This window comes from Halyomorpha halys, unplaced genomic scaffold (genome assembly GCF_000696795.3).
Source record: "Halyomorpha halys isolate HHAL.00 unplaced genomic scaffold, Hhal_1.1 Scaffold1261.1, whole genome shotgun sequence".
Lineage (NCBI taxonomy): Eukaryota > Metazoa > Arthropoda > Insecta > Hemiptera > Pentatomidae > Halyomorpha > Halyomorpha halys.
Window position 1 is genome coordinate 214,385 of NW_027113948.1, and position 20,909 is coordinate 235,293.

A 20,909-nucleotide genomic window follows, 5' to 3' on the forward strand; every position below is an offset into this window, starting at 1 on the left:
GTCTAATTTTTGTTCTAAGATGTATCTAAATCCGTCCCAGTTAATTCTTCCTGTAATCAATGAAGGAGTGGAGGGCTTAGGCACGAAGCTTGAATATAAAAAAAGTAGAACTGGACTATGATCTGATGAAAGGTCATCCAGGGATTCGACAATGGTTTGAGAGGAGGAGATCTGGGAGGTGATAAAAATGTCAAGGATATCCGGTCATTTTTAAGGGATATAGGTCAATAAGTAGGATTTTTGGGCGAGAGGATAGCATAAGTATTAGAAGTGGAAACTCGGGATAAGATATTACTACGGGGGTTGGTTGTTCGGCATCTCCATCGTTGGTCTTTAGCATTGTAGTCTCCTCCAGCAATGAAGCGCGGTCCGAAGGTTCGGAATAAGGAATCAAGAAGGTTATAAGAAAGTGTATTACCAGGAGGACAGTATACAGCTGAAAATGTAATATGGAAAGGGCGAGTCGAAATTAGTACCGAGGTCGATTGGATTGCATCAGTTGAATAGGAAGGAATAAAGTAATGGGATAAGGATGCAAGAACCAGCATGGGAGGTGTTATATGGGTGGTCTGATCTATAAGTGATGTAGTCACGTATGTAAAAGTGTGTCCGTTGAGTGAAATGAGTTTCAGTCAGTAGGGCAATGTCAATGTTTTTATCGTGTAGAAATAAGTCAAGTTCGTCACGGTGGTTTTGTAGACCATTGGCATTCCATAAAAAGACAGCTAGGGTCCTTGTTCTCATCATGGGAAATTAAACGGAATTTCGGATAGGATTCGTGTGAGAAGGTTGATCAGAGGTTAGATGGTTTCTTGAAGATCTTTCAGGAAGAATGTAAGGATAGAGGTTATGCCCATTGGATTTTGGTAAAGAGGATATGTATCAGGAGCTTGTAATGAATAGTTTGTATGACTAGGAGTGCTGATTGGGGACTGGGCTCTTCGTGATATATGCGGTGCTGGGGTATGAGGTGTTGTGTCAGTTTTTAATGGTAGTTGGGACGCGGAGTTCATCGGAACTGTTGGATGTGATGGAACCGGGAGTGGATGTGGTGGCGGCAGTTTTACCCGTAAGGGTAAGTGATGGGGAGGATTATGATGACGTGGAGGTTGAGGCTTAGGATGAGAGGTCAGGGGCTTGGGCTGAGTAGTCTGAGGCGCCTGACATCGAGAATGTTGATTCTTGTTGATGATCTCGGAGTATGTCACGCTTGAGTCTTGACGAGATTGATCCAAGGTTTTTGCGGTAGAATGCTGCGATTCGATTTCCTGAGCTGATGTTTTCTTTAAGTTTGGGAAAATTTCTAAATTTTGCGTTTCAGGCGGTAGGGTGCTGGTTCGATCTAGGACTTTTGATGTCATCAAATGAGATCTCTGTTTGTGTATATTTTTATTAATCCCACGGCCTCTGTAGCTTGCTGGGTGGTCTTTTCCACATAGCGCACATTTTTCCGGTTCTTCCCGTGGTTTCTGGCAGGTATTAGTGGCATGAGGGCCAACACATTTCACAAACCTGGCCTGATGAGTTCTTCTGAAAATAAGTCTTTGTATGCCCTATGTTTTGGCACCTACATAGAAATACAATTATCGGTTTTTGTTTTGACTGTTGAATACACCAATCTTCTTACCTGGAATATTTAAGGGTTATTTCGGGTAGGCCCTAAATCTACAAAGAATAGTGGTAATGAGTACTTTTCAGTGGGGTGTAAAACGTCCGATGTATTTCTCACGGTGTGGCCGATTTCTTCCAATCCTGTTTTGATAGTGTCGGTGGGAGTGGTTGAATGGAGGCCTCTTAGAACCACTCGGTATGCCTTTTCTTGCTTCAATTGTTAACAATGGAAGTCATAATTTTTCTCGGTCAAATGATTGACTAGTTTTTGGTAATTATCTATGTTGGTGTTTTACGGCGAGTTTTAGCTAGTTCAACTGGCTTTTTGGACTTAGCCGCTTTATTCTTCTTTTTATTAGGTGAATTGCCCGCTGACTCGGGGGCAGTGTTTCTGTGGCGTTTTTGACGAGTACACCTCTTTAAATATTGGGAATCCGTTTCGCTTATTTCCGAAAACGGGGTCACTTCCTCTTCTCCGAAGTCTTCACAAGACCTATTCTTGTCCGAACCCATTACGATATGAAGATAACAATAAAAAAAAAATTACAAGCGTAAACAAATTATTCTAAAAAAATAAACTGTACACCAAATTATATAAAAATATTAAATATTAAACATTTCTGAAATTAAAAGTCCTTGTTGGAGAGAAAAAAATAAAATAAATAGCAGAAAAAAAAAATTCTATAGTCTTTGGATTCGAACTGGCGACCTAACGGAGATAGTGTCGGAGTACACAACACCTTGACCATGAATTATAGTATTAAGATAAGAACCCCTATGGGGAATACCGACTATTAGCGCTTTCACTGGTAAGCGATTGTCTATTATAATTGGCTAATTTTGGTTAATAGTTTTATAAATCCACTATTTGAAAGTATAAAAACGTTCAGTTGTTTATAAACTCACGTTTCATGAAGTGTGAGAGCAGGATTTGAGATGTAACCACTATGACAAAGTAACAAACACAGAGCGGAGTGTATATCGAACTGTACCTGGGGCCCATGACACATGAGACTTCATAACACATAAGATGACAAACACTTCTGATAATAAATAATAGAAAAAAATTATAAAAATTAAATATAATTAAACTAAAAATAATAAATGGAAAGATAAAATTTCTATTAATATACATATTTACAAGAATAAACGAAAATCTGAAACATCAAGTGCAGAAAATACATAAACCTTGTTTGGATATCAAAGATGTACGTCGGGATTGGATAACTTGGTAGAGGAAGGAAGGAAGCAAATATTTACGACGGAGGGGTAAAGCCACTTCAATTCTTCATAAAATCGGGTGACAGAGGCGTCCCTGGGGACCCGAAAGATGAATCGTACAAAGCGATTAATTAACCGTTTTAATTTTGCTTCGAGATCCCCAGAGACACCCCCGTAAACCACACAGCATAATTAAAGTGGGGGAATATTAAGGAAGTAACCAGGAGCCTACGGGTTTCAAAAGGAAGAAGGTGACAAAGATAATTTAAATTCTTTAGGGTGGAGATAGTACGACGCGAGATATGGAAGACGTTGTTTTTCCAGGAGAGAGTTTGGTCTATTGTGACACCAAGGTTGTTAACGTATGGATGGAATTGTATTGGGTTGTTGTTTAGGAATAGTTTTCTGTTCTGATTGGCTTTCCTAAATAGTTGTGTAGATATATTGGATATGTCATATTTCAATTCTTGAGTACATATTATTTATTTTTTACCCCATTCCTGATCATTTCTGACTTACTACGCGATGGAGTTTGTTGACCTATCCTAACCAATGTGGGAGGAACTAGTTTTTATTCCATGGGCCACCACAAACTAAACATCAACCAGTTAAGGTCATGCTTCAACTCTCTGGGCTATAAACGGCCAAAGTTCCTAGATTCTAAATTATTATAATTCTTTATTGAGTAAAAAAAAAATTGCGACTATTATTGATTATTGAGGGATTAGTGGTCCATATCACCAAACATATGGACCACTAATCTCTCAATAATAATTTTTAAAAAATCATTTCTCATAAAACATATGTTCTAATAGAATTCAGAAAAGGTTATTCAAATAGAAAAGTTTATAGTACAGAATTATTTCGTTGCATTTCATTTTTTTTTTCAATGAACAGAAAATAAATTTTTATTTGCCAGCGAACAAAGATTTCAATTTCAATAGCGTATTTCTCCATAAGACGTGTACAATCGGATCAATCTTTACCCTAAGAGCCATATATATGTTTACCCCCTAACCCCTATGATTGACCTCATGTAAATGTTTAAAACAATTTTTTTAAGCCATTATTTCTTTTTAAATATTAAATAAAAATTATTTAAACTAGTATGTCGCTTATTTCTATTGATATCTAATAGTTGTTTAGAAAAGAAATTCTCTTATCTGGAAGGCATCCAGATCTTAACATTTTTGTTAAAGATGGCACTTTGAACAACTAAGATAATATTGTACATAATACAAGTAATTTATATCTGATGTAATATACAAAATATTTGAATTCATGCCAATATACTGTGAAAGAGGAGTTAAAGCAGGTCCATATACCATCTTCTCCTCTAGTCTAACAGTTCAGTCAATTTTGTGGTTTTCTTCGAAGTTATTTTATGCTAAGAATTTATCGGAGGAGGCTTTATTACATCGTTCCAAATGATACCTGAAAAGTACCTGACTCTATGTTATAAGCTTTATTTTAGACATGTAGAGTATCTTATGTATTTTGTATTTTCTGGCGCTGAATCGAATTAATCCAATCCAAGTCACTAGAACCAATAATGTATAAGTTAACAATGGTTTTTATATAAAGAAGTAAATTTTTTGAGTAAAACCGACCGTGCATTAATTTTTTATATTTTGTGCAGAATTTCTATTGAAAATAGTAATGTTGTTCTTGAAAATATACTTTATTATATATAAGGAATATTAAGGGGGAGAGAGGTGCGAGAAAGGGTGTCTCGTGGACCGAAAAAAGAAGGAAGGAACAATTGGAAAGAATGAGGAAGAGGTGGGATGAAATAAAGAAGAAGAGAAGGGGTATAAAAGGAAGTGAAAATAATGATATTCGCGTGGTTTTTAAGGACGTTCCATGATAAAGTTTATTTTTATGTATATTAATTTAAAAGTATATTCTCAATTGTTATGGAAATTCCCAGGAAAAAATCTGCCCATGAAAAACATTCTTGTATTTAAAAAATTAAATAACCACCCAAACCAAATTCGTTTCTATCCTTCCTTCATTTTCTATTCCTTATAATCCTCCGAAGAGCCTGAAAAGATCTTTTGATGGATTACGTGATCTTTTCTACCAATGGATAGCTTTTTTCACAAATATTTTATGACTTTATAGCTTATCTATCTAACATTTACTTATCGTATTTTTAGTTTAAATACAGTAGTAAATTTTTAAATAATTAGGAGAAAATATTTTATGAAATTTTGTGTTGCCAAACGTTGATGTAGTAATTTCATAGCTGCTAATTTTCATTTTTGGGACAAAGCAGACTTTTTATCGCAACCAGAGAAAGCGTTCAGAAAGCGTTGTGCAGGTATGCAATTTGTTTATTTATTTTTTTCAGTTTCATTATGATTTTTGCCAGTTTCGAGAAAAAAATTCGAAGTCTTTGGTGTTCGCGTTGTCATAATTCCTAAAAGATCAATAACCTCTACCAACAATATCTGTACAATGATCAGGATTATTGTTTTAAGTCAGCGCAGTTTTGACAATGAGAATATCAATATCATCTCCTGCTTACACAGTCAGTGACAAAAGAAATGAATCTACTTATTTATAATAGCGTAGATAAATAAAAATTAATGTATGTTAAATCTTTTTGGAGCATCCTTGCTGTGTGAAGTTGTATTTTGGATTTGTAAATCAAATACTATCACAGCATACTAATGATTTTAATGCTACATGACGCGAAAAAATACATTCCACGTACCTCGTTGAATATCATGCTAAAAATCTTTTGGTTTGAATAAGAATGACTTCTGCAATTTTTTCATACCTATTTCTTTAAACAGAGGCATTGGGCAAAGCCAATAATGGAAGAAGAATTTTGTATTTCTTAAATTTCAGAAGACTCCATGCCCGGATAACATCAGTAATGAAATTTTAAAAGCAGGAGGGAATACTCTAATTAAAGAACTGATAGAATTGTTTAATTTGATTCTTTAGCAAGAAGCAATACCTAAACAATAGAAAACCGCAACAATAATTCTGCTGTATAAAAAAGGCAACTAGTATGATATAGAGAATTATCAGCATATCTCCTTCAACTCGTTCAACTATGTCAAAAGTTTTCACCAGTGTTCTCAAAGAACGGCAAAAAGAATCCATGCGACCTAAGAAGAGAACGTCAAGAGACGTCTCTGGTGGAGAGCTGCTAGGGACAGGGATGTCTGGAAGGAGAAACAGAAAGAACTCGCCTCCCAATAGGGCTGGTCACCCCGGGAAGTGCTGACTATTACTCCCGAAAGGGAAGGCCTATGCAGGAAAGGATACAGAAAGATGGAAAGAAAATTTATTTAAGTCAATGTTTTGTCGCCTATTATATGTATAATTTTTTTTTATCTCTATCTTCTTTAAATGTTTATATTATATTTCGAATGAATTCAATTTATTGCATAAATAAAAGGCTATTTCATTTCATGGGGAAAAAAAGCCATTTCAGAATTAAAACATTCAGGAAATTCATAATCAGATCCATTTTTTGATAATTACTACATATTTTTAAATGTTTTAATTTAAGGCTGCAATATGTTAAACTTTTAATTTAATATACTGTATTTCTATTACCTAATAATGGTTCTAATCTTGTGTCAAAATTAGAACACATCGTATCCTTTATGCTTTCATTTCAAGTATCGTGATCTTTATTTATAATTATGATATTCAAATTAAAAAATTAAAATAAAATAAGTGTTTGTATTATTTTATCATTAATATTAAATTAAGGTACATATTTCAATACATATTCCTATTTACACACCGAATAATTCCCATTCCTGGAACATCTGTACAAATTAAATTCAGATATTTTTAAATCAGGAAATTTTTATTCAGTTCAAATTATTTTATTTATTTATTTATTTTTTTAAACATCAGTATTTATTCAATTGCATATTTTATTTTATTTTTTAAATTAATTATTCCTAATAAAAACAATGTTGAATTATTAGTGTTATCTTCAAACAACGGGTTTAATTTTTATTTTTTTTATTTTTTAGTATATCTCATTAGTCGGCGTACTCGTTGACCAGGTCGTTTCGTTTCTGACTACAAAAGCCCGTCTGGATCTAAAGGCATTCGCAGTATTGACTTTACAAGAAGAAGTTTGTGTGCAATTCATACCATCTAAGGACCAAATGCTTGAGTGGTGTAACCGATTCATACACGTGGTAATGATTTATACCTCAGCATAAGATCCACTGTGTCATAGCTTAGTACTAACATTCCTTCTTTTTAAAAATATTTTGTTATAAGTTCCTGCCCATGTCACTCCATAATATTAAATTTCAAAGAAGTATCGCCTAGTTAATTGACATGGGGATCTGAGTCGTTAAAATGAATAAAATATTTTTCATCAATAATGAATTAAAAACAGAAAACTATTGCACACCTCATTAACTTTATATTTATTAAATAATCAAAATTCCCTCTTTTTAAATCTCCTCACTTTCGTTTCTAATTTAATATTTCTTACAATTAAAGGTAACAATTTTATTTTCAAATAAATATATATTATTACCCTGATAAGATATTAAAGTTGCGTCAACTAGGTTTTTATTGCATAGTCGAACATTTTAAGAATAATTATGAGTTATAGTTTTTTCAAATATATTTTAATTATTTATTTCAATATTTATAGCTCTTATTATTTTTTTCAGGTATTCAATAACATTGGCTATATTACCTTTGATTCAATGCTACCAGTACTATATAAATCTATGACTCCGTTTCATTTGTCGCCTGAGTTTAACGAATTGGTTAATTTTTACCAAGAGTTGTTAGTTAATCGTTGTGAATCAGTTTTTGGCAAACTTAAAGCGAGATACACCTCCCTGCGTAAGATATCATTTTTTAAATAAATGTATATGTTTAAGTTACGATCTGCTGACAGACACCATAAAGAGAACCATGTTAGCTGACCGAGAGTATCAGCTGATTGATTGGATATATGGCCTCTTATAAATCAACCAATCAGGGTTCGGTCAATAAATCAGTCTTATTTTTGCATTCAGAGAGTGTTATTCCGTTGCACTTTCCATTTTTTAAAAATTATATATATTATATATTTGTTTAATTTTATATATATAATTTGTATAAGTTACGGTCTGAGTCAGCTGTTATTTCGATGTCAGCTGACTGAGGGGATCAGCTGATCGAACGTATATAAGAGATGTACCGAACACAATAATGCCAGTGTTAGTTCTTATTCCTTCTTCTCTTTTTTGACATTTTACTTTCGCCAATAATTAACTGGTGCCAAAACCGGGACTTTAAATACCGGAGTAATATTTGCTTTAAAGAGAACTGAGCCACTTTATAAAAGGGGGTGATCGACTAATAAGCCGAATCGAAGCTAAGTCTATTGAAAATCTACTCAATAGTGAAGATGCGGAAGAACTATAAGCGCCTCGTCTGCAGAGTGAATGGGAGTATCCTCAATCAGATTTAGGCGGACGAAGAGACCCCTTGGAGAGTTATCAAGGAGATATTAAAGAAGGCGTTCTGATTAGGACATATTCATGATGATTAGAGAGACGAAGAAACTGAAACAGTCTAGTGGGTAGTATGCCGCGGAGCTCTTGGCACGCTACAACAGAATCGCTGAAAACTAAGTGTGATGATCGAAACAATCCAGGTACAGGGTCGAATGCAATTCTTATCAAATGATGGCAAAGGAGCTAGGGAAGAAGGAAGGATTTCGGAGAGAGCGCTCGTTTGTGGAAATTGCTCAAGATCTCATAGAAGCAAGCGCTAGAGAGGTAGAGGCCCGAATGGAAGTAGAACTTCCATTTTTTCAGACCCTACGTTTTCGGGAGAAGGTTTCGGGTCCATACAGACCACCGTCCGCTTAAATGGGTGGGGAAGCTCAAGGAATCATCAGCCAGGGTTACGCGGTGGAAGGAATTCCTCGGACAGTATAACATTGAAATAGTATACAAGGCGGTAAAGGAGAATGTCGTCGCCGACTGGCTCTCGCGCGTGATTACGATAAACGCCATGGAAGAAGAGCAAGCGGAGACGTCAGGCGATGTCCGGCAGTTCCTCAGAGAGTGGACAGCAGGGGAGAAAGAGACCCAGGACATATTGGGGCAGGCCGAGGGAACCCCACCATTGGAGGACGGAAACTCGGAAGGGGACAGACCCGCTGAGATGGAGGAAGCGGAAGAAATTATTAATGATAATCCCACCAGATCATCTGGAAGACTAGGACATCGGCTCTAATGAAAATTGAGTATGGGCGATATGGAAAAAGCGAGATTGCAACAATTTGGTCAGTAACGGGGGCCAAGGAGGGATACATTTGTAGAGCCCTTAAGGACGCATCCAAACCAGGGAGGTCATACCACATTTACGTGGGTAACGGTCTCATTTGGGATAAGATCAAGAGGCTGTGGCGGTCAGAGCAAATAGGTGTCGATCGCACGTTCGTTCGGTGAACACTAATGCTGGAAACTATTAGAGATAAAGATCGGCAGAAAGATATTACCCAAGCTTACCACCAGGGCAAAACGAATCATCGGGGTCTAAATGAAACGTACCAAGCTCTCAGGCGTAAATATTTTTGGTGGGGGATGCGTCGAACGATACAGGACACCATAGGGGGTTGTAACGTGTGCTTAAGTACAAAATATGACAGACATCCCCCCAGAGCAACACAAGAGGAAACACGTACGGCCGACAAACCACTGTCTGACCTCCAGATTGACAATTTTACGTGGAAAGGGTATAAGTGAGTGACAGTCTACGACACTTTCAGTAAAGTGGGAATGGTGGAGACGGTATTAGGTGCACTATGCACCTGGTTCCAATTTTATGGCGTTTCTGACTCTATTTCGTCTGATGGGGGGCGAGTGTTTGATAAATCCCTTATCCGAGATGAAATGAAACTTCTCGAGGTTAGGTGGCATTACACCCTAAAGGTAGGGGTGGGATCGATAGATTACATAGTACCCTCAGCGACCACCTCCGAGTTTACAACGCGGATAAAGGTTTGGAGCCGGATGAGGCAATGATCAGGGCGGTTGCGGCTTATAACCATTCGATTCACGCCGTCACGGGTTTTTCGCCGTTTGAGATACTTTTCGGTTTACGGGGACGCCACAGAGACTTTCGAGGGACAGCAATCGGGGGGGGGGGGAAGAAATAGTTACTCAAAATATAGTCGTTCGAAAGTTGTGGGGGAAGGTCCAGGGATGCATAGAGAGGGAAAAACAGAAAATGGTTTCTCGTCATAACCTTAATTTGAGGGACGTGAGGGGGGGGGGGGTTAAAATTGGGACCATCGTATACTGGAAATTAGGGACCAATCGCGGAAAGGAAGTTCTGCGCTACGAGGGCCCATTTAGGGTGATTACTCTTCGACAACACAACGTTGCCACAATATGGCAGTGAATCACGCAAAAGAAGGACGGTTCACCTTGAGCAGGTAAAACTGCCTGATATGTCACCACCTAGGGACCTGGAGTGCCCCCCTCTTAATACCAGGAAGCTTTTTACACCAGGTGCAGTGTAAAATTTTCTGTAGGTGTTTTTGTTTGTGTTTAGAAGCAGTGGTTCTTTCTCTTTTTTGTTTTTTAATTATTTAATGTGACTACTTTCTGTTCTAATATGTAACATTTACCCAAGATTGTATGAGGGGTCACTTTGTTTTTGTAAATGAAGAAATAAATATTTTATTTTAGTTTTTTAGTTACTTTGTATTTTTATTTCTTTGTCTTTATTAGTTTTATTAGTTCTTAGTCTTGTTTAGTTTAGGGTACCTGTTATCTCCACTAATACCTAAGAGCCTATGTAAACACGGCATAAATGTATATACAGAGGATTAAAAGGAGGAATAAAGTAGTCTTTAAACTGATCTTCTGTGAGTCATTTCACGGTCCTTTTTCCCTTTTTTTTAATGTTCTATTTGCGACGGAGCTTAACTTATATATATGTATATATTTGTGGATCTTGAGGATCAGTCAACTATATCGGGGCGATGTTTCGCAACTTTATTGTTTGCATAGTCATGCCCTACAAGGAATAAATAATTTCTTCTACTAATTATTAAAAATCAAAATTGTACGGAGTATTATTCGAGATTAATAACTGTAAACATTACTTACAATTGTCTATTACAGTATGTTCTATATTTCTGATACAACTAACTAAAGGTTTCTCACCATCTGTTATTCAGAAAGAAGGTTATTCACCTTCTGTTAGGAGATGGTTGAAAGCACTAGGGTTAGTTTACCTATACATACTACGGACCTCTTTTTTTTTTTTTAGCTAAAGTTTTAGTAACTTCCACGTTATTAAACACATATTTTTCTTCATGATTGTTATTTGCAGATTATAAGTGGCTCAAAAAATTAGGTAGATTACGGAAGTGGTTTGAGCAATTCAAAGCAAAAAATTATTTTAAATTCATTGGCTGTAGCAATACAATGGTTACCATGTCAGAAAAATTCAATGCAGCAAGAATCAAAATCATGGAATTTGGGAGGAGTGAAAGACGCGGTAATTTACTGTGAGTAAAAAAAAATATATATATATATATTTTTTAACCCATTTTAATATTAAATATGTTCAATTATAGTAACAGAGTATAATTATAAATTTTCACTCAATATTTAATCTATAAATTTCAGAGTTGATCTTTCCAGCATCGTCGATTGGTGGGAAGAATCCATCAACCAATTAGTTTCTGATTTTACACAGTACGCATCTCATACAGTAGAACTCTGCGCTATTGGGTACGTTTTTCTAGATAATTGTATTGATATGTATACATCTATGTATTTACACATACTTTAGAATATAAGGAACCTCTTGGATGCTTCAATGCTGGAATGATATTTGAACAAGTTACAGCAGATTTGACACTTATTTGGTGATATTTGATATATATATGATAAGTAGTGTATATGATAACGTAAGTTTTCAGTTTTTATAAGTACGTTTATCAAACAAGCTTTGTAATAACAGCTGATAACCCATGTGGAACGTAAAAATAAATGAGAGTATTGTTCAAGCATTCAGCGTATTCAATTCATTTCTACTTCTTTGTTATTTTAACTTTACTAAGTATTTTAACTGGTGCCAAAACTTGGGAAAATTAAGTAAGTTGTGGTAGTGCTTGAACAAAAGAAATTTCAAGAAGACCATAATCTCAAGACTGATACTGTATATTGAAAGATAGGTGAGATTAGTTATATGTTATTGCTTAGATACGGTTATCATGTTTTGGTTAGATACTGTAGGGCCATTTATTTAATATATGGTCGAACAGAGTGAACAGGCAGTGGAAATAAAACCAATCTACCTACTGGCAATCCACCGATCGCTCAGATGGTCAATAACAATTCCGAGTTAATACAACTAGAATGGACGAGAGTGAAGAAGGCTACCGCTACATACCTAAAAACTGCTGTATCGGAGTTAGAAAAATTCAGCGGAGAACAAGGACACCTTAACCATTTTTTGAAGAAAGGAAATCAGATTCATAATCTGATTGAGGCAAGAATCGAAGCAGGATTGATGGATGCTCTAGATGCCACGGAATTAAGGGTGTCGTTGGTAGGAAAGGTAAAACGAATGAGCTTACTTCGTGGGATGAGGTTACTAAAAGACTGAAAAAGGCATACGGAGGAGGACGCTGGACGCCAGAAGAGGGCGTCTATCGCTTCTTCATGGAAGTGAGAAAGTTCGGACAATCAGTTTACAGTTTTGCTGAAATTATGCTGAATCAATATATAGCCATCTCCGAAAAACTAATCGAGACTGTAGGACAGACGGAAGTAACACAACAGCTAGCGATTTTTGACAAAATTTTGAAGGTACAATTAGGACGGAACTTGATTGTACGAGAAAAATTAGCTATGAAAAAGTCTTTCATCGAATGTGTTCGTGACATTATGGACAAAGGGACCAGAGAGGAGGAAGAAGGAGATATTCAGCAGTGGAGGCAGGTACCTTTTAGGAGCAGGATAAATTACAAGGCGCGATTCGATTTCAGGCCGGAACCTCCTAGATTACCCAAGGTCGAATATAGAAAAAGTGATGGCAGAGACGTGCAGCAGAGCAGTAAACCTCGAGGACTCAGAAAAGACGACGCTCGTAGGTGTTATGAATGTAATTGTCAAGTCCATATTGCAGCAAACTGTCCTTCGGTCAAGTGCTTTGAATGTGGGGACAAGGGTTATATCGCAAGGGCATCTCCCTGGATTTACCGACGGAACTCAGCCACAGAACCATTGAAAGTGAACACTCACAGAAGAAGACGTCACATGGATGTTCCAACGTCAAGTTCTGAGGAATATTCAGATAAGAGTTCAAGCGATGAAGAAGTTGTGGTAAGTCTAGTTGGGCAGGGGTGTCAATAAAATCAAATGAACAGGCGGGCAAGAGTTACAAGTTAAAAAGAGCGGACCAGAAGCAGGAAGCTTGGTAGCTTGGTAGATGGTTCTGAGGGCAACCCACGCAGACGAGAGCTTATAAATAATGTGTGTGGTGTGTGGGAGAGGTTGTCCATAGTGCAGGGGCGTAGTGATAGATTTAAAGTGCTTATTGATTCTGGGAATACCAGTACCTTGATTAGTAGAGGGGTGCTGAAGGAGCTGTATGAAGCCAACAAATTAAACGCGGTTCTTACATACCCTCTCCAAACTGCTCCCCTCACAAAGCTACGTCCTGAAATCCTAGATGGCATCGACACAATGATTCGCAGAAGTGTTAAAGCCATTATAAGGCTCCCTGCGAACACCTCCACGGCGATGTTGTTTGCTCCGAGGAGGTACCGAGGTCTAGGCTTGATCCGCTGCCAATGGGAGGCTCCCCTACAACACTGGTCCATTCCTCAGCGGCTGTCAAATGTACCCGATGCTCTGTTCCAGTCTACTTTCTATTGTTCAGCTGAGATCGCTGAATGTTCCGATAGATTGGGGGTTGATCAGGGGCATCGGAGTGTGAAAGCTCGCTACGTGAAAATGCGTTCGAGGAATGGGCTAATTGCAGGTGGCAGGGCATTGGGGTACGCCATTTCCAAGAGACCCCGAGACCAAATAAGTTTATATACGATAAACAAATACTTACGGGCTCTGAATGGTCCAATGTGCTGAAATTGAATATAAACTATGCACCCCTACGTGGAGTCCCAGGTGCCAGCGGACAGAATAGAGGAGTTGGGTCCCTCTGTCGCAAATGCAACAGAGAGCCGGAAACACCAGCTTTGTTAGCTATGAAAAAGTCTTTCATCGAATGTGTTCGAATGTATGTACAATTTTCTATTATTTTTTTACACAAAAATTGAATATCGATATTTTAATTTATTATTCACATATTAATTTCAATGTTTCCTATTGTTGGTAATATCGATATCGAATATTAGCAAGAATATTCCGGTATTATTTTATCCAAATATCGATATTTTTTTTTTTTTTTATAAGAATACAAAATTTAAAAACGGAATATCGATATTTTATTTTGATAATTACATATTTATTTCGATATTTTCTATTGTTGAAATATCGATATGGAATATTAAGGACTGGAACCGGACGAGGCAATGCCAAAGGCAATTACGGCATACAATCATTCGATGCACACTGTTACGGCCTTTTCGCCGTTTGAGATCCTTTTCGGGCTTTGTGGAATCCGGCGGGACTACAAGGGCACTGCGGCGGACGGTGATGAGATAAGCAACAATCATGTCACTAGGAAAAACCTATGGGGAAAAGTCAAAGGAAAATTGGATAGAGAAAAAGCCAGGAAAGAATTTGTCTCCTTCACTCCAAACAACCTTCTGCCATAGGAATTTTTCTGGTTCTTTTAATTCTTTAATCTCATACTATATGAAATTTTTTAAGTCCCATCAACACACCAGTAATTTTACTATTTTAAGCATTGGAGCAATTTTGTTACTGTACTATTACTGTTTTCACTAAGGTAATATATAGAATATATTTTAAAATGTTCTAAATCTGTGAAAATTGCATTTTAGTTTTAAGTATTTATAATAAAGTCCATTTTTTATTACATAATTGTATGATTTAACTTTGTTTATATAGCCATATAAATCTATGATAGTGTTTTTTTTAACAAACTTTAGAATATATATTTTTTTATTTTTTTTTTTTATTAAGGCAAATCTGTCACATTCGTGACCGCCTTGCCGAAATAGCGATACAAGTCACTACGGGTGAACAGCTTATGGCTCTACGGTACCGCGTGATCGATATCCAGAAAGTGGATAAGTATCATGCCAGGACTGTAGTGAAAGCTCTCTACCGTTTCACTACGAGTTGCCCAACAGCGTACAATTTTTCAGTAGGTTGCTTACTTTCCGATCTATTCACACTGGTCAGCAGACTACACAATAAATTGGTCGACACTTCTAATGTAAGTATTCACCATCTTCATGCTAAACATAATTAGTATTTATTATTCTAGATTCACAAAATAAAAAAATAAAAAAATGTTAAATATACAACAGATACTTAAGAGGATTTGTTTTTTTTTATGTGGAGAGATTATAAAATATCTGTATTCTGTTCAAGGCAATGTGAGGAAAGTGCTAATTAGTTCTAAAGTAAAATTTTACGTTTAAATTTCCTTCAGATGATCATATTTTATCTTTGTTACCTGCATGGAAATTAGCTGTGAGATTATTCTTTTTCTTTTTTTTGCTGTTTTTTTTTTGGACCTGTCGATTTGTGTTCTAATTTATGTATTCCCTTAACTTATTTATTTATTAAAGTATTTCTTTTGACTGAATGTTTGTTTTTGTTTTTTTTCTTAAATTTATATTTATTTTAGTTTATGTGTTTCTTTGTATAAACTTATCTACTGAGATGACTATTATGTCTTTGGTTTGACTCCTCATTGCTATCTGATGATAAATTTGTTTAACGGATCGAACGTGGATAGTGGATCACTGGAAAGGGGAGGTCTGAGAGAGGGGGGTTAGAAATGCTTTCAGAAAAATTGCTCATACCAGCTCAGAATTTGAATTCAACGAGACAATTGCACACTTACCCCACATTGTCGCATTGCACTCATATTATATCATATAAACATTAATTTGCTTTATCAAAAAAATATTTTTTTAAATACTGTTTATTCAAGTGGATAAGTATCAGGCGCGAACCGTAGTGAAGGTTCTCTACCGTTTCACTGCGGATTGTCCAGGAGCGTAAAATTTTCAGTGGGTTGTTTAGTTCCCGATCTATTCACACTAATCAGAAGACTGAATTATAAATTAAGAAAAGAAATATTATGTTTGAATACAGCTAAGTCAAATCTTATGAATTGCCCTACATGTCATGTTGGACAATTCATTGATTGATATTTTGGGGATACTGGTAATAAATAAAGTTGAGATTCTAGAAATCATGCAACTCCAACTTAGTGAATTTATATTTTTTAAATAATCATATAAAATTACTTCTTCGCATCAATATACAAAGATATCTCACAAAAAGTTATATGTAAGCTAAAGTAATTGAATCATTGAACTTAACATTTTTGGCTAAAAAATGACATCATCAATTTATATATGATTTGAATTCTTGTTTGAAACTGGTTTGGTTAGCAATTATAATAAAAATAGCCATTTAGTCTCAACATGTTTATTTTCTTATTACTCAACTCCTACGTTTTGGCCATTTTTGAGGATAACTACGGATTAACAATTTCAGTTACACTCGAAAGATTAACTAATAGTTTTATATAAAAAAAAAGAATACCTTCAAAAGAAAAATGTTAGAAGCTATTAATATATCAGAAAATATCAATTATACTGTTAGTTTAAAATCAGACACAAAACTTTGAACCAGCATCATGCTGAAATTAAAAGCAAAATTAATTTATGATAAAATAACTATATATAAGATAAATAATATATTGCTAAATTTGATAGATTTTAATACTAAGGTTTCTAAATAAATACAGTAAAATAAAATTGGAAATATATTATATTATATTATAGAAATAAAGTTTCATAGACTAAAATATAATTTGACAAAGGCAGAATAGTGTACGACTTTTTAAAATCAACGTAGCTGTGATATTTAAAATATAAACTATGATAATTTATAATAAAGGATGTTTTGGAAGTAATTTTTTTATATTTAGAGTGTAATTGCAATTGTTCATTAATAGTACTCCTTGAGAATGGCCGGAACTTAGGAGTGGAGTAATAAGAAAATAAACACGTTGAGACTAAAAGTATATTTTTATTATAATTGATCATCAAGTTAGTAAAACAGAATAAATTATTTAACTATACGTGAAGAATATACAAGAAAAATAAAATAACATATACTTAAAATAAATCTTGTTCACAACACGATGCTTGCAAAAATATAGTGGTTACTAGAAGTTAAAAATGCTAAATGTTCGTAGTAATAAATTATCCATATTGTTTGTATAATTCATGTATTATTCATTACTAATAAATGTTCAGTGGTTTGTTTATTCAGCACACCAGAATGAACTTAGTAAATTAAGCTCTAGTACTCTACATTATTAAAATATACCAATATAAGCCAAATGATTCGATCTTGGCGTGAAGTTTTAATATACTTCTGCATATTTCTAAACTAAATACAGTTATTATCAATTTTTAAAAGCGTTTCGACCTCTACCGTCATTCACACTTAGATAACAAATGAATTGTAATTATTAAGAAAATTAAAAATTCTGAAAAGAAAAAAAAATACAATCCCAATAATATTAATTCTATCATTATGGTGTGTAAATTCAAGATTTAATTTTATATATATATTTTTTTAGTTCATTTTAAATGAGAAATTTCACTACGAAGAGCATTATACGATTCAAGTCCGGGAGATGTCTCAAGAAATACACGAATTTTATATTCTGTTTCTACACGGTTATGATTTCTTCGCCGATTACGATATTGTCAAAGATAACGCACTGGTAATGTAAAATTATATAATAGCTTAATCTTTAAATATATCAAATAATATTTGTTATTTTTTGGTAATTACTTTATTTTAAGGGAAGTAGTTATTGAATTAAACGAACTATTTTTCTTTAAAAGAGCACAAAAAAAAAAAATGCTATATAAAAAACTGGGACGCGCATCACAACTCTCTCTTACCACTTTTTACTTTGGGAAGAAATTAATCGTAGAAAGTTTCAAAACAGTTATTTCTTTATTATTCAGGATCACAATAACATTTCGTTTTTAGCAAGGTTATTCACAAACACACAGTGGTACGCAGATACAAAAAGAGATTCAAACACACACACACACACACAAAGTTGGAAACAGCTGCCCTTCCTATCGAAACTCCCGAACCAAGAAGGTAAGTGCATCACAACGTGGATCGCCCTCAAAGATTGGCAGTTCAACGTGGAGAACCACAGGAGGAGCAATGGAAATCTCTCGGAGAACCAGTCCTACTCAGATGTCCTGCGAAAGATGAGAGAAGATCCGGCGATGGTGGAAATGGTATCTTCAATCACAAAGGTTCCGAAAAATTAATAAAAGCAACCTGTTACTCCCATTGGACCAGAAGAAAGAGCAATCTCTTGCTGCACTAAAATGCTCAATGGAGGGAGTGCTTGGCAAAGGGGTGGAAGTGCGGACTTGGACGGAGGAGTCTCTTTTTGAGCTGCGAGATTTGGATGCTCTCAACTCAAAAGGGGAGGTTGCGGAGGCCTTAAAACCTCTCCTGGGTGAAGAGTCAGTGCCCATCTCAGTAGTAAAATCCATCCGTTAAGCCTATGGAGGTATGCTAACAGCGGTCTTTTCACAGCCGGTTCTCCATGCTAGGAAGATTATGGCTCAAGGTTAGGTCCGAGTAGTCCTAGTTGTTAGCCGTATAAGTGAAAAACTCAAAGTTCTGAAGTGTTTCCGTTTCTGGAAGTATGGAAACATAGCTCGGAATTGTGTTGGAAAGAAAACTTGGAAGAAGTTTCCCTCATCGCTTACAAGGCTGTTGCTATGGTCCGAGGTTGGCTGTCTTCGGTAGGCCTACAACTTGGTGAGGTGGATTTTTACGTAACCCAATTGTTGACAGGACTTGAATGCTTTAGAGCCTACCAGTAACGATTCAAACTGGACAACACCGCAGAATGCCTACTCTGCCTTGCTGCAGATTGTCAGACTGTCGAAAAAACAGCGGAGCACGTGTTTTTCATTTGCATTCGCTTTGAGGCAGAAAGAAATGAATTGGAGAGAGTGAATGGAGGACGCATCACACCAGAAAATGTGGCGAGCCATTCGCTGCGCTCAGACCAGCATTGGAACGCAATGGAGAGATTCATCACAGACGTCCTCGAGAGGTTGAGAGAGGAAAAGAAGACGTGACTACCATGGAAACGTGAAAACCTTGGTGTGGCACTTAGCCTTTTCCCTCTATGAAGTAATGCCTAGCGGTGGTCCCGTGGAGAGGAATGAACAGGTGTAGGGCGGTGGTTTTAGTGGGTAAAAATCCCACACACGGATAGGTACGGGCTTATCCGTGTCTTTTGAAGATTTCCACCGACCCTCGTAAAAAACAAAACAAAAAAAAAACACACTCACACACAACTTTTTTATGTTTAGACACTAGATCACTTAATCGGAGTTGAACATGTAAAAAAAAAAATATTTTGTTGTTAGTATGAAAATTAGTTTTTAAAAGTTTCTTGAGGAGCCAAAAATGATATTCACTCTGTAATTAACAAAAGATGACAGAGTCATGTATATATAAATATTATGGAATGAGATCGGGCAATCTCGGCTATTTTCGATTTCCAACTCAGTTTTGACTTTGGTCTTTGCTGGTTAGGTAAAAATCCTAATTTTTTTTCTACATATCAAACTCTTTCACAGTTCATATTTATCAGTTTTTTATTACTTATAACAATAATAGATGGTTAATTATTTAAAATTTAATAAAAATTGAATTGGTGCTTCAGGCAACATTTTTTGAGTATTTTGCATTTAAACCATTTTAGATTAATTCAATGAGGATAAAACCTAGCTGATATTTAGGACAATTCGATTGTACACTAATGGACCGAGTTTAATCAAATTCGTAACAGCCGTTTTAGAGGAAATCGATAAAATGTGTGATAAATTTCATTGCATATGTATGCTAGAAGGAATACATAAATCACGCCTTCAATAGTCAAAACAACCATACCGTGATACCGTTCACAATTGAGAGATTGTTGGTCTGATGATGGTATGACCTGAACAAGAGAGCTACTTACAATTAAGAAGAGGTTTGTTAAAACAATCTCTAAGGAAATGAGCGATTATAACATTACGTTTTGATCCTTAAATAAATTATAACTGCGTATCTAAGATTTATTTAAATTATACTTCTAAAATTTTAAGAAAAATAAATTTACTCTTAATTAATTCTTATTTGGTTTTAAATTTTTATTTTCTTCTCTTATTACCATTTATTATATTGTATAATAACATAATAACATTTTTTAAAAATAATTTATTTATTGTTATTTACAACTGTATACACATATATACAACAAGTAAATTTGCTGTAGGTGACATAGTGACATGATACAAACATGTGGAGAACTTGGAGGAGTACCCACAGATAGAACACCAATCACATAATAAAATTATAATAAATATTTGAATTACTAACTTAGAATGCAATTAATAAATAACACAATGTTGCAGTTTATGACAGATATACTGAGAATAAGCGTGCGTGCAAGTCTTAATTGTAGAATCCAATATGAAATTTTTATTTAAGCTTTCTTGTAGTTTAGTCCAAGTCGTTCCTTCATTAATCAGACCAGCAATCTCTCAATTCTCAACGGTAACACGGTATAGTTGTTTTGACTAGTGAAGGCGCGATTGATGTATTCCTAAGAGAATAAGTTTTTTTTATTATATATTTCATAGTATAGCCTCCATTTATGACTTTTCATTGAAGCTGCTTAGTAAAATACAATATATGTGTCTATTGGTAAATATACAGAGATATTGAAAGGTAAAAAAACCTACTTACAATTAAGAAGTGAGTGTGTTAAAATAATCTCTAAGCGAATAAATGATTATTACATTATTTTTTGATCCTTAAAGAAATATATTATTATAC

General features: G+C 35.2%; 1 protein-coding gene across 1 annotated transcript in view; it reads left to right on the forward strand.

Moving 5' to 3' along the window:
* The window catches only part of LOC106689022 (dynein axonemal heavy chain 12), a 96,956-nt gene that overhangs the window by 32,263 nt on the left and 43,784 nt on the right, over window positions 1-20,909 (forward strand). The window contains exons 8-13 of the mRNA XM_067051182.1: window positions 6,840-7,010; window positions 7,500-7,677; window positions 11,173-11,350; window positions 11,472-11,576; window positions 14,964-15,219; window positions 17,614-17,760. Coding sequence (XP_066907283.1) covers window positions 6,840-7,010; window positions 7,500-7,677; window positions 11,173-11,350; window positions 11,472-11,576; window positions 14,964-15,219; window positions 17,614-17,760 — 1,035 coding nt within the window. The remainder of the gene's footprint in view (window positions 1-6,839; window positions 7,011-7,499; window positions 7,678-11,172; window positions 11,351-11,471; window positions 11,577-14,963; window positions 15,220-17,613; window positions 17,761-20,909) is intronic.